The sequence below is a fragment of the Micromys minutus genome (genome assembly GCF_963924665.1).
Source record: "Micromys minutus genome assembly, chromosome: 17".
NCBI classification, from domain to species: Eukaryota; Metazoa; Chordata; class Mammalia; order Rodentia; family Muridae; genus Micromys; species Micromys minutus.
In genome coordinates this window covers 41187567-41201521 of record NC_137952.1, presented here as the reverse complement: position 1 = coordinate 41201521, position 13955 = coordinate 41187567, and the positions used below count along the sequence as shown (strand labels likewise).

Here is a 13955-nt window from a genome sequence, read left to right as displayed (position 1 = left end):
TCCTGCACCATGCCTGCCTGGATGCTGCCATGCTCCTACCTGGATGATAATGGACTGAACCTCTAAACTTACAAGCCAGATCCAATTAAATATTGTCTTTTATAAGACTTGCCTTGATCATAAGATCTGTTCACAGGACTAACACCCTAACTAAGGCATGGTTCAGTTCAATATATTTTTTTCTGCAATAGCTTCATTTTTCAATTTGAATCTTGAATTGAGGAGGAACATTATAAAAGTAGATGCAGATCAATGAAGAGACTGGAGTAAAAGAGACTCGAGGTTCAAGATCTTGGAACATTTCTAAGAATTTACTTGAAAGAATTTAGTTCTAATGTGGCAGTTACCTATCAGGAAAAGATTATAGAACACACATGATCTCCCATGACTTTTCCATATTTTAAAAACTAAAGTAACATTTCTCCTTTAAGAATGGAAACTAACAATGGCTCTTGTCACACTTCTACAATATTTCAAATATTCTACAGTGTACTTCAGATAGATTATTTGACTGAAGCACAATCATTTCAAATTATAAAATTCTGCACAACTGCCCTAAAAACTATACATTAGTTTGTTGTGATATAATTTATTCTTTAACAAACTTCCCCAATTGCCTATCAGCCACTAACTCATATGAAAAATATACTCAATAATTTACTTTTATTTTTATATTGTGAGCACTATTCTTTTCCACAGTCTCTGTGGAGAATATATTTCAAGCATTATAATTTTAAAAATTTATAAATATAAAATTGTCTTTTTCTTCTTCTTCTGTTTGTGTGTGTGTGTTTGTGTGTGTGTGTTTGTGTGTGTGTGTGTGTGTGTGTGTGTGTGTGTGTGCAAAATGATGGATCTTAAGTTAATTTCATTTATATTTTCATATAGTATCCATATTTGCAAATAAAAATTATAGATAACGTCTTACAAATATATTGCTTTCAAACAATATTACATGAGAATAATCCTACAGAAACAAGCTTCCTCACTGGCTCCTGCCTCAGAATGTGTGAAAATACAAAAGTAACAACAATGTTTAATTTCCCAAACCATTTGTATGTGTCCTAATCTGTGACACTCTCAAAAAGCCTTACTAAATCCACATAAAGCTCCTAAAGGATGAAAACAATATAATCCACACAATATAAAAACTGACTAGCACACTTAATTTCAACTAAAGATAATGAAATTGAATTTCAATAAGCATTTGTAAATAGAAAGGTATAAAAGACAATATTTAGCTAACATTAATTTGAACAGAAATAACAAATTTTGAATCAGCTTTAATTTGGAGTAAGCCCCACTATGAGGACAAACCCTCCCTATGGCAAATACTGAAGAAAAACAAAGGTAGAAAATATTCAATCAGACTGAAAGCTTCAGGGGTTTCAATCTAAGGTACACTGGACCCTTCCCTTTAGGACTGAGGGAAAGAAAACCTCATGGTGGCCAGAATACACGTGGCCAAGATCACTTACCTCATGACATCCTAAAATGATAAGGCTACAGACATAGTTACAGGACAAGACAATACCCCAATAGACAGTCTCTAGTGATACATTTATAATGATCATATCGCTCTGCTGAGTCCTCTGAGGAAGCTATCAGTAAATTAGTCCATTGATGAAGACAAAGCCTTCACGATCCAAGTGTTTTCCAAAGTTCCACCTCTGAGCACTGTGCTTGGGCCAAGTACTTTTCAATTGTTTGAGCAGGGAGGGAGAGACATACTGCATCAACAGCACAGACTGACAAGTGAAAGGACTCTGTGAATTGTCAGAATAACCTAACCATACCCTTCCGTTTCCCTCAGTCTACCAAGGTGCCCCACAGATCCACTGCATCACACATTCTAACTGCAAGGCAATCTTGGTCTGTGTGCCTTTTAATTCTGAAAGTCTGTGGTAGATATAAAGGCAACCCCCTAACGTCCCTGTTCATCTCCTTTATTTTTTTCTGTGAAATACGAGTTCCTTAAATGAGGACAGCATCGCAGGACTCTCCTAATGCCATTACATCATCTCTACATCGGCTTTCAGAATTCAGGGTCTTGGACTATCTAATGCTATGACAACACAGAGCCGGGGACTGGGAGTTTTGAGAGTAGTAGACCCTTGATTTTCACTGTGGTGAAGTGGGATATCTGACTGGAGGTTTGATGCCTCAGGAAGGCGATCCGATGCTTTAAGAGGATACTGTGAATGCTGTGTCCTCACATGACAGATGGGGGAATGTGGAACCCTTTAGGAAGGCTGTTTTAAAAATGGCCATAAGCTACTCATGAGAAAAGAACTCTCATGACCTTATCCCTTCTTAATAACACTGCATAGGTGAGTAAGTATCAATAGGAATTTTTGAGGGAACACAAACATCAAAATCACGTCATGAAAACTAGTACTGTCAGGAATTGGATGGATAGGCTCTGTATTTTTACAAAGCAGTCTCCTTATAAACTATCTCTTCCCTTAAATCATCTGTCACTTAGCATTCCAGTATTTCTGCATTAGACATTATGTCAAATTACTTTAGAATCTCATCTCCCAAGGTAGAGTAAGAAGAATTATGTGTACTTATCTCTCTGTCTTACTTAGAACTATGAATACAATACCAGGAAGAAACCATCCAGCAGGTAGAGAGGTGAGTAACTGTGAGCTGTTCCCTAAAGCCAAACATAGTGTGGCCTTTTATTCACCATGTTAAATTCAACCAAAAGCTCCATTCAGCTGTAGCTCTCATTCTAGGCAAACCAAGGCACATTCTTGGGAACTCTCAACTAATGTGTACACCAAGGCTTGAATCTGGGGCTTTCTGACCCAAAACTTTATGTCATTTCCAAACAGTGCTCTGGATTTTGCTTTAGTGGCTTCAGAATGCAAGGGGAAATAGCAATATGTTCTTAACTGGAAATAAACTGCTTTAAAATTATTTTGATTGCCGAGAAAATCTATTAAACTCTTGGCAAACCAGGACCGTTTTCTAAATAAGAAGTGTGAGTCTTAGAATAAAACTTCAGCGAGGGTTCTCTGGGGGCAAGGGGCTGACTACAGAATGAGACAGACTTCAACTCCATTTGTTTTAAGAGTTAATATATTACAAATATATTTTTGAAGGTAGGCTTAATAATCAGAGATACAATGTAATCAATTCTCAATAAGAAAGACTCCAAAGTAGGACATGGAATTCCATGACACACAAATTCCTAATTTTAACATGCCTTTGCCTACACAGTCTATCAACATATGTCAATAATGACAAAGTATATCCTGCAGATACAATGAAGTCACCTTTGTGTTGAGTCCTTGCTATGTGGATTTTATTCCTGGGTCTCTATGGCAACTAGATAAGATAAACGGTGATATTAAGCTTGTATTTTAGATATGGGAACCAAGTGCCATTTATAGAAAATTCTGCGCTACATCAACCACACAGCTTGTGATTGGCTTCGGCACACTGCTTTGCACCTAAGAGTTGGCGCTGAGCAGCTACTACGTTCTACCACACATTTCCAGTACACAAAGTGGCTGGTTGATCTCTCTAGGACAAAGAAAAAATCATGCCAAGAGAAAAGCAATGCTCTTGAGTAAAGCCACATAGAAAAGCAATAACGTGGACCTTAAAAATGATCTCAACTATCATGGTCACTTCCACAATCAAATTGATTATGATGACAACAGATCACTTATCTTTATTAGGTCACAATTACTCTTTATAGCAGTAAGTCATTAACTTGGCCATAAAATACTGTGAGGACATATTTCTTTTGGCTACATTATGCCCCCTCAAAATTCATGTGTTCAAGTCTTAACCCATACATCTTCCAATGTAGTCAAGAGGAAATGAAACCATAGGACACAGATATTTTGTCTTAATTGAGACAAGTATCAAGTATAAAGTATACTTTATACAGTCAAGTATAAAGAGGACTAGACTGAAAGATTGTAGGAAATTTTCCAGTGTCTTTCTGTATCATAATTCTGAAATCACTGTCTTCAAAGGAAAAACTATTCATTTAAGCAGGTACCTTCACTCATGGAAATGCATCTTCAATTTGACTGAATACCAGAGTGCCTCAGAGGAGCGTTAGGAAAAATACAGTGTCTAAGCCCCATACCACACATTATAATGAAATTAATCTGGGTGTGGACTAGGCATAAAAATTTTAATAGTGGGGACTGGAGAGATGGCTCAGTGGTTAAGAATACTGACTGCTCTTCCAGAGGCCCTGAGTTCAATTCCCAGCAACCACATGGTGGTTCACAACCATCTGTAATGGGATCTGATGCCCTCTTCTGGTGTGTCTGAAGACAGCTACAATGTACTTGTATACATAAAATAAATAAATAAATATTTTTTAAAAAGTTTTTAATAGTTTCCCAAGTATTTCTCATACCTTTATATTAGAACCTACAATTAAAGCCCTGTCTTACAGGTTAGTGGGTAGAATTATTTTTTAAAAATTATTAACAATGAAAGCCACAAGATGGCATAATTTTTCATTTCAAGGAATTAAAATTAAGAAGCATTTTTAGCTATTTACCCTGCACCTCTAAAAGTTGAACACACTGATTACAGGTTGAGCTCACCTGAGACAGAAGCAATATTATCAAGACCTAAAATCTTTTGAAAATAACTGGACTTTAGCTCAACCCAACAAACACTTTTGATACTGGGAACCAGGGCACACATATTGTCTGCCACCATGTCCTTTAACTGCTGTCATCCCCTGGGAGAGGTGTGGCCTCCTTTCATTCCTAGACAACTAAGTGCCTTGGGGATGATTAGATAGTGAGGCACTAAGGTAAGAGATTTGTCATAATCAAAAACTCAGCACACACATTTTCAGGTTTTTGTATTTTACAAATGGATTTGGACATAGACTGAATGATAAAGGAATTGCTCAAAAATTCGAATTTAACTGCAGGTAAGAGACATACTAAGATCCCCTCAAGTAAGGGGATTTATTCTAATATCCAAGACCTCAGATCTGAAAAATGCTTTGGAGGAAGTAAAAGCTTCCAGCCATTAGAGAGGATATGCTGTTCCTTAATGGTCACTTTCAGGGTCTTCTTGTGTCCATTATAAAATGTCCTTGAGGGTAAGGTTCAGGTAAAAACAGCTACAGGATTTCAAGTACAAATAGGCACCCATTCTCGCCAACTCCAGGATCCTAATGTTTCTGCTACCAAAGTTATATAAAGGTTTCTGTTTCCAAGGAAACTACTGGCATATATGGAATTTAATGAACATAAAAAGGAACCATGCCATATAATTTACATTTAAAGTTAAATGGGAATAGCTGTAAAAACCACACACACACACACACACACACACACACACACACACACACACTTGTTCTAAAAATTTTTTTTTAAATCTCTATTTTGCTTCCATTTAGTGAAAAAAAAAACCATAAACACATTTATAGAAACAGAATGATAAAAACAACTCTGGAAAAGCTCTTGCAACACGTAGGTGAATTAAAAAATGGTTGAAGCCCAGAATAAGGGCCAGAGGTCGATCTCATTAACTGGTTAGTGAGAATAAAGAACCCTTTGATTTTGTTGCACTAAGTGTCCTTTTCTTCCTTTTTTCACACAAGTATCTACATCAGGCTTTATGTCTGCAGTTTCATATAATGATGAATCTAGAAAAAGTCAGGAAATGTGCTGATAAAAGCCAAGAAGGGCAATAAATAAAGTTCTCATTTTTTAACTCTGAGGATGGGAGATGATTCATTGAAACCACTGTTGTAGAACAACCAATAACAGCTCATTATGAGAATCCTATGTGGGCATCCAAATCCTATGAGGAGCTATTTGGTATCTGACAACTCTTAAGCAAACAGCCCTTTATGAATACTAGCAAGACATGTTTATAACATAGGGGGATTTTGAGAGAATATGCAGTAGGTTCCTAAATAGAAAGATTCAGTAGGAAAATAAATACCTAGGAGGAAATACCACTTGTACCCCATCCTCCACCCCAACTACCTTCTCTTTCTTAAATGCATTTTGAGGGACATGAGGGCTCTCATCTGGTATGTTCTCTCAGACATTTTACTTTTTTTAATTCAAGGTGTGATTTGCAAATAATCCCAGACATTAAAAAACTCAACTGTGGTACCGCCAGCATTTAATACACCCACGGGGCTCCTTCCTCTTCTCAAACTGAGCTCTGAACTAAGGGACCACCTTCACGTTTTCCCCCACAGCCCTGGCATTCACCACTCTGAATGGGAATACTCTGGCTCTTTGATCTTTGAATGGAGTCACACCTCCATTGTCCTCCCTAGATGCCATTTTTTTTTAACTGTAGCCAAGTATCTTCAGGATTTGCTCATGAAGTGCACATTAAAATTTCAGCCCTTCAAGGCTAACAAATACTCAATACGGAAGCATATGCTACATTTTCATATTTACATTCATCCTAGAGAGACACTGGTCATACGTGCCTGCTTACTTGGGTTTCTGCTTTCAACTCTTTGGTAAAGTACTCTTTTTCTGGCTCTTCACAAAAGTCATCAATGTCTAGGTGCCATAGACATCAGGATGTAGTTCTGAAAACGTCCCCTCCCCTTTCTCCCACCTCCCTCTACCTCCGAATTTTTTCTGTGTGTATTCATGCACCGTGTTTCACGTGTGGGCATAGTTTATACAAGTGTGAAGGGACATTTGCCCATGAGTGAGCATTTGGATTTTGGAACAGGATTTCAGGGTCTCTCCCTTTTTTCCCTGCCCTATCACCCAGAAAGAAGCCCCCCTAATCAAACAGAAGCTCATCATTTTGGCAAGAGTAGTTTGCAAATGGTCTCCCAGGATCCACCTGCCTCTGCTTCCCAATTCTGGGGCTCCAGACATGTCTATCTATGCTGCACTGTTTTACAACAATGCTGGGGGCATTCAAACTAAAGTCCTAGGCTTGCAGAACAAGGACTCTAATCTCCTGAACCTCCCCAGCCTGAGAGCTCTTCTTTTATTCAAATATCTCCTAGGACATCTCATCTAAGCTTTAAAAAGCCAAAGTTCCATTTCTAGGACCAAGACCTCTGAAATCACTATGAACCTTTTTAACATCAGGCATTTGACAGGAAACACGACCATTTAATTAATCAAAACCAAGATCTAGATCTAAATTAGATGTAGACATCTAGATCCAGTATCCACATCCAGACTCTAGAACACATTAAAACTGTATTCCTTTCTTCTATTTTTTTCCTCTATCAGGAGATAACAAACCAATTATGCTAGATTTTCAAGGTAAAAATACTTAATTTCTAAATTCTCTCTTTTCTCATCATATCCATCACACCAAGTTCTCATATTTAAGGTGTGTTTACATGCTACCATGGTTTTCACTACCTCAGCAGCTGCCAACTTGACCATGAATCACCGACATTACTATCCAGGATTGCTAGAGTGGCCATTTATTCATCTCCCTTCCTTCTTCCTTTACTTGCTGAGGTCTGTTCTCAACACAGATGTCAGAACTGCCCACCAGTTCTGCTCCAAAGACTCTAATTTTGTCTGCCTCAGAAGTCTGTCTCCTTCTTTATGCTTAGACAACATCTCAAGCCGCTGGCATGCTCTCAGGATTGAACCCCCCTGTAGTACAGTTGATGTATGATCCCAACTTGGAGCTCTTGCTTTTCTCTGGTTCCTAGACCTGGATGCTCTGCAGGTGGGTGGGTCATACTCTCAAATCTGCCTCTCATTAAATTCCTGTTTCATCGACTTACTCTGTAACAGCAATGTAAAGCCAAATGCCTCCCCATCACTCAAGGTCTAGGGTTTCCTTCCTAGCTTGTTTTTCTAGCTGGCACTCTTTTGTCATCTCTCCATCCCCATACTATGAAATGTGTTCATGGGGCTAAAGGCCATGGGATGCTTTACTCCTTTCTGCACTTTCTGATATCAGACTGGCTACATGGAACTCACCAGGGTAGAAATCCTTTTCCATAGGAAGTGAGCCAACACAGAACTCAAGGTTCCCGGTCACTTCTTGAAGACTCTCAAACTCAAGAGACAGAGGGACAGAGCTGTTTCCCTTGTGTGTTCACTGTTATTTCGCCCAGACCTAGGTGCAGGCTGCCTAGAAACAAGGAACCCTTCAGAATCTAGTTAAAAAATAGCAATAATAAAAGTATCACTTTCTGCATAGAGATGATAAAATCAAAGGCTAATCAATTTTTAAATTTTAATTTTACTCTAACAGGCCTCAGGAGATTCTGCTAATCCTATATACTATAATTTTAGAAAGTAATTATTGACCTAGATATTTACAAAGCATTCATATTGAAATTAGCATAGCAGATCTGGAATAAATTGACCTCTATCACTCAAAGGATCTGGTGGCCAGGAGAGTGTAACAGTTCACTTTACAAAAGTCAATCTCAAAAGAAACATCATAGTGACATTTCTCACAAATCTTGCCATATGTGGCATTGAAAACTGAATATAGGCAGCCTGGGAATCATACATGATATAAAGTTGGGAGTTCTTTGTCACTGTGACTATTCTTCCTATGGAGACTAAATTCAATTTAGCATTACCTTCAGGAAGCCATGTATAAAGTTTAACATAAATATTATTTTCTTTTGGTTTATATCCTGTGACTTTTGTTTTTCTTTACTTCCACCTGATTTTATGTCCATGGGGAGAAGCTTTAGGTTAGGTCAATATGCTGGACACTAGTTCTGGAATCTATAAAATGAAACATTTGAGTATGATCCATTCCCTCATAAAATTTGGATGAAGGGCTAGCAGAAACTGGACTCTTAGAAGCAGAAATCCACCATGGTCCCATTGTACGGATGAGAAAAGGGAGGCTCAGCAGAAGGAAGGCACATCATCTTTAAGCTCATCGGTGGCACAGCAGCCAAGAACTTTGTCCCTGTGTGATTACTCTTCAGCACACCTACTTATGTGCTGAATCCCAAGGATTGTGAGGGCGATGATGTCATTTTTTTCTGCATTTGCATCTTCTCGTCTCTCTCATGCAGCCGAATAGCAAAGACACATACTTTGTCCCAGGACCTGGAAGAGGAACTGCACGTACGCAGTAACATTCCACGAGAGGAACTGCCCTGTACCAGACTGAATGTTTAATTCTAGTCGAGTCTATTTTAATTAACGCTGGACACCAGCCATGAAATTAATCTGCCAGGTCAAGAACTACTGATAGATCTGACAGCACAGTGTCACTGTCTGAGAACAGACTTTCTTTTGAAATCAGCCCACGGAGTAGGTATGGGCAGCATGCACCACATGTACGTGCTGTGTGTGTGCCTCAGTGCCCGGCTGGGAAGTACACTTGGAAAATGGGCAGTGAAGCAGAGGGAAAAGGCCAGGAAGAAGGAAGAGCTAAGCATTTTATAGATAGAGCTATACGGTGTCTTGTGTTTTTTACATTTAGACTACAGTCTCCCTAACTCCTTCCAGTGAGATGTTTGAAAACCAGGGGCTTGAATAAAGGCTGTGCCCAGAAGAGCAGATTTTTCACCCTGTGCACTATGCTGGAAGTCGGCATTTAAGTTCATTAGCAAGGGCATCACATTGCCTTCTCTGGTTCCTAAAAATGTCATTACAAATCACAGCAGGCACAGAAAACAGCTCATTCTCAGCCCAGTGTTGAATTTTTATGTAGCAAGATGCTGTGGAAAACAAAGACATTCCACATACATAGATAAAGATTTGCAGGGTGCCTTAGTATTTTGATAAACATCTACTTTACTCCCTGGGTGCTTTTCCTTTGATCTAGAAGCTTCTACACAAAGTCTTACACTGGATCTGTTCTCCTGCTACTTTGCTGTTTTCCTGAGTCGGCAGCTTTTCACATGCTGTTTCTGTGCCTTCTAATGGACCCCTCTTTTTTGTGTTAGTTTGGTTTCTTTTGTTTGCTTTTCTCTTTTGCTTTTTCATTTTTTTCTTTTTGTTTGTCCGCTTTTGTTTGTTTGTTTTTTAAACACAGGGTATTCTTGCTGTGCAGCCCAGGCTGGGTTCATACTTGGCATCCCCACCCCAGCCTCCCAATGCCTGGGATTAGGACATCTCAATGTTGTTCTACCTTTTTAAACTTTTTCTAAACTGCATTTTCCACTTTTTATTTTGAATTTTCTGTTCTAAAATCCTGCAAACTTTTTATTCCAGCAATTTTTTTTTTTTTAAAAGAAAGGGTCTCACTTTATAGCTTTGGCTGTTCTGGAACTCACTGTATAGAACAGGTTTGCCCTCAACTCAAAGAGATCCACCTGCCTCTGCCTCCTGAGTGCTGGGATTAAGGTTGTATACTATCAAGGCATTCATCCTTCATGGTCTCTACCCATTAAGCAGCCATATTCCTCAGGCCACACACCTTGTTCAACAAGGTGTTCTACTGGACTCATTCTGGAAGGCTTTAACCCTTCTTTGTGTACATTCTTGTCTCGATGTCAACCAAGAGCTGTTGAGTATGCCACTGTGTGGGAGAAGATGGAGATAAATCCAGGCTCACCATGGCTATTGTCCCCGATGCCATAACCCCGAGCTGCTGAATAACACTTGAACACTGCACACGTTTTCGATAAGTTATGTGTGCATGTATGCAGGTTGAAAGGAGGTCATCTTTGTCAAATTAAGGAGTCTTCCATTGACATATTCTTCCTCCACTGCCCGTGGAGAGGAAAAACTCCTTTAACAAGACGCCTGCCCAGATCACTCCTGTCATTTCAACTCCTCCAATTTAAGAAAATGAGATGAAAATTAACTTCCTAAAAATCAGATTTGAAATTTTAAAATGATATTTTAAAAAGGGGTTGGGGGGAAGGGTTGGGAATAGCTCAGGGATAGAGCGCTTGCCGGGCGTAGAGGAGGTCTTCGGTTCTGCCACTTTTTTTTTTTTTTAAAGATGTCAGTAACATCAGCACACTAAAATAGTGATGCCCGTACTCTGCTAAAATTTGTTTTTCAGTACCCTGAATCCATGCACCGTCTGTAGCCATTTTATGCCTGGGAAACCAGACTTTGTGGGGAGGTGAGAACTAGGCAACTATATTTAAAAAAAAAAAAAAAAAAATGTTTCCCAGGTGATTTCATGAGAAGTCAAATTTGAGGTCTCCTGTGCGAATGGTTTGTGAATAAATTATTTTCTTGTCTCCTCACAGCATCCCTACTAAGTACCTAGCATTACCCCTGAGTTTGTGAGGAGGAAGTCAGTCTCTGCCAGGCCGTCCAGGTAAATAGAAGAGAACCTGCTTCAGCAACGTGAACACAGAGTAAAGCTCAGAGCAAGGAAGGGGACCGGCACACAGAGAACGCAAGCCTTGTCTCCCAGAGAGTGTCGGCAGAAACACGCAAGCCGAGTAGCGTGGGTTCCGAAGGCACTTCCCCACAGGAGGCACTTTGAGATCTAATCAGAGTTTCTCAGCTGAACGCAGTGCAGATGCCACTTCTGTTGTTGATTAACATCCAATGGACATTTATCAAACAGCATCCATAATCCAAGTACTTACTGATAAGCTAGCCGGGAGCTCATTCACAGGGAAAGAGGCCAGTGCCAGCCTGGGCCATGGGACTGGCTTTGACTCCTGAGGCTTGGGGGAACAGTGGGATCTACTGACAACCAGTCGGGGCTGGTGAGGCGGGGTGTGCAACTGTCCTCAGATAGTATTGCTATCAGGTGAGGCCAATAACCCCAGGTTAAAAGGCAAGATTTTCGGCTAAGTTACTGATGCAATATACAGAGCTAACAGGCTGGCATGAAAGCTGGCAAAACAGCGTTTGAAGATGAGACAAAAGATTCTTTGCTAACCCTGAACCAGGAATAATTCTGCATCATCAATAACATTAATTCCAAGATGTGGAGTGCAAACAGCAGATGTGGAAATCCCCTCTACGAGAAGATAGGAGGTAAACAGGATTCACATGAAATACATGTAGAAGCCTTCTCCAAAGCATTTGTTATTTTTCTTTGTAAATATGATTTTTTTGTTACATTTTTCTATTCAACCATTTAACCCACGTAGCTGATCCCAGCATTTGGTGATCGCTCTGTGTCAGAGTGTCAGCACCAACCTACGTCTGCAAGATGTCTGTGAGGAAACATTATTCCAACTGATGATTTCTCTGTACCTCTAAAGCGACAGATCATTCTGGATGCTAAAGAAACTCTTCTGACTTTTAGAGGCTAAGACAACAGTTGTGGGAAGACACTAGAAAAGAAAATTGCTACTTTAAACTCCTAAATGGCAACTCCCCTGTCTCCTTGCTTGGCTGATACACTTTCTCCCCCAGGGATGAAGTGTCTAATGCCTTAAATATCAAATCCCATAACAAAGAGTTTTGAACAACTAGATAAGTTAAAAGTGCATTTTCTTCACCCAGCATTTGAATATTATCTTCAGAAAATATGTTGCGAACCCAAACCGATGACATTCCTCTTTACATGTCCTGAAATATCCTCATCACTAATGTGCCGAATTAACTTTCAGATTTATAGATGCCCTTGTTTTAGCTGCACAGAATTTGAGCTTCCTTTTGTCTCTGTTTATGACGATGAATGTGGGTTATGGCAGAAAGTAAAGAAACATGCAAAATAGCTTTGAAAGTAACCAACATGGGCCGAGTAAACCTTGTTCAAAATACTTGGGAAAAGAGCGCTTCTGATTTAAAATTTTTGAATTTTGAAACGCTGGTGTAGATGTACTCACATATCTTCTTACTATGACCCAAATCTAAACACAAAATTCATTCTCATACACATTGCCCGAAAGTAACTTTACACAGTATTTTTAGTGACTAAGGCAGATCATGGGCCAGTATGAATTTTTCCACTCACAATTTATAGTGTTTTGCCGTATTGTAAAAGAGTTTTCTGTGACTTCTCTGGTATGACAAGGATCTACAGCTTTCTTCAGATAAGCGCAGAGCAATGAGGCCGTACACTCCCTCATCACCTCCATCTTTTCGTGAAGCTGGAGGTGAGGAGGGCACAGTGGCTGGTGTTTCACAACAGCTGCAACACAGGAACTTTTAACTGGGGTAATTAATTGATATCTTGACACAGATAAAGAATCAAAGCAACAGCTGGTGCGGGCACCGGCTCCGCTCCCTACCTTGGGAGCTTTGGCATGCTTCCCACACCTGGCATCCTTGACGAGGCTGAGATCTAACAGCTCCGTCTCCTGAAAAGCAAAAACGGGAAGTTGTTAGGAAACCGCACAGATCGTTCATCTTTGTTTTATGTTATCGACATCACTTTAAAGAATATTGTCATCTGGAAGTTTGCCTGGGGACTTGACTGCAGAAAGCTACCCCTCGCCCCCATATCATGTCTCATTGAATCAGGAAAAAGAGAAAATAAGATTGTCACTGCTAACTGCTCAGTTTAACACAGATTCCAATATATTTGCCAAAGCATCCTTAAACAGTTAAAAGCATGGTTTGCACCCTACATCCTCTAAGACAGTGGTTCCCAACTTCCAGAATGCTATGGACCTTCAAGGCAGTTAGTTCCCCGTGTTGTGGTAACCTCCCTCCCCCACCAACCATAACATCATTAGTTGCTACCTCATAACTGTAATTTTACTATGGCTATAATCGTGATGTAAATATCTGATATGCAGGATATCTGTTATTTGACCCATGTGGGGGTCACAACAAACAAGTTGAGAACCACTGCTCTCTTCCAAAGGCAAAAGAAATCCAGTTTCTTTGTCCCACAGTTGAAAAGAAACCCTGGAGTCCCTGTGAGTGCAGTTAGGTATGAGGGAAATCATGGAGGTAAGATTAGAGAGGCCAGAGGAAGGATGTGCTTCCATCAGCTCTCTCTCTCTCTCTCTCTCTCTCTCTCTCTCTCTCTCTCTCTCTCTCTCACACACACACACACACACACACACACACACACACACACACACACACACACTGTACACACTACTTCTGCTGTCAGCCTTTTACACACAAATTTCAGGTAATTACACTTTC

The 13955-nt window shown here is 39.8% G+C and overlaps 1 protein-coding gene across 3 annotated transcripts in view; it reads right to left on the bottom strand.

Moving 5' to 3' along the window:
• Positions 1 to 13955, bottom strand: part of PLCB1 (phospholipase C beta 1) — a 644223-nt gene that overhangs the window by 426932 nt on the left and 203336 nt on the right. For all 3 annotated transcript variants that reach the window (XM_080931577.1, XM_080931578.1, XM_080931579.1), the window contains exon 3: positions 13088 to 13156. In XM_080931577.1, coding sequence (XP_080787703.1) covers positions 13088 to 13156 — 69 coding nt within the window. The remainder of the gene's footprint in view (positions 1 to 13087; positions 13157 to 13955) is intronic.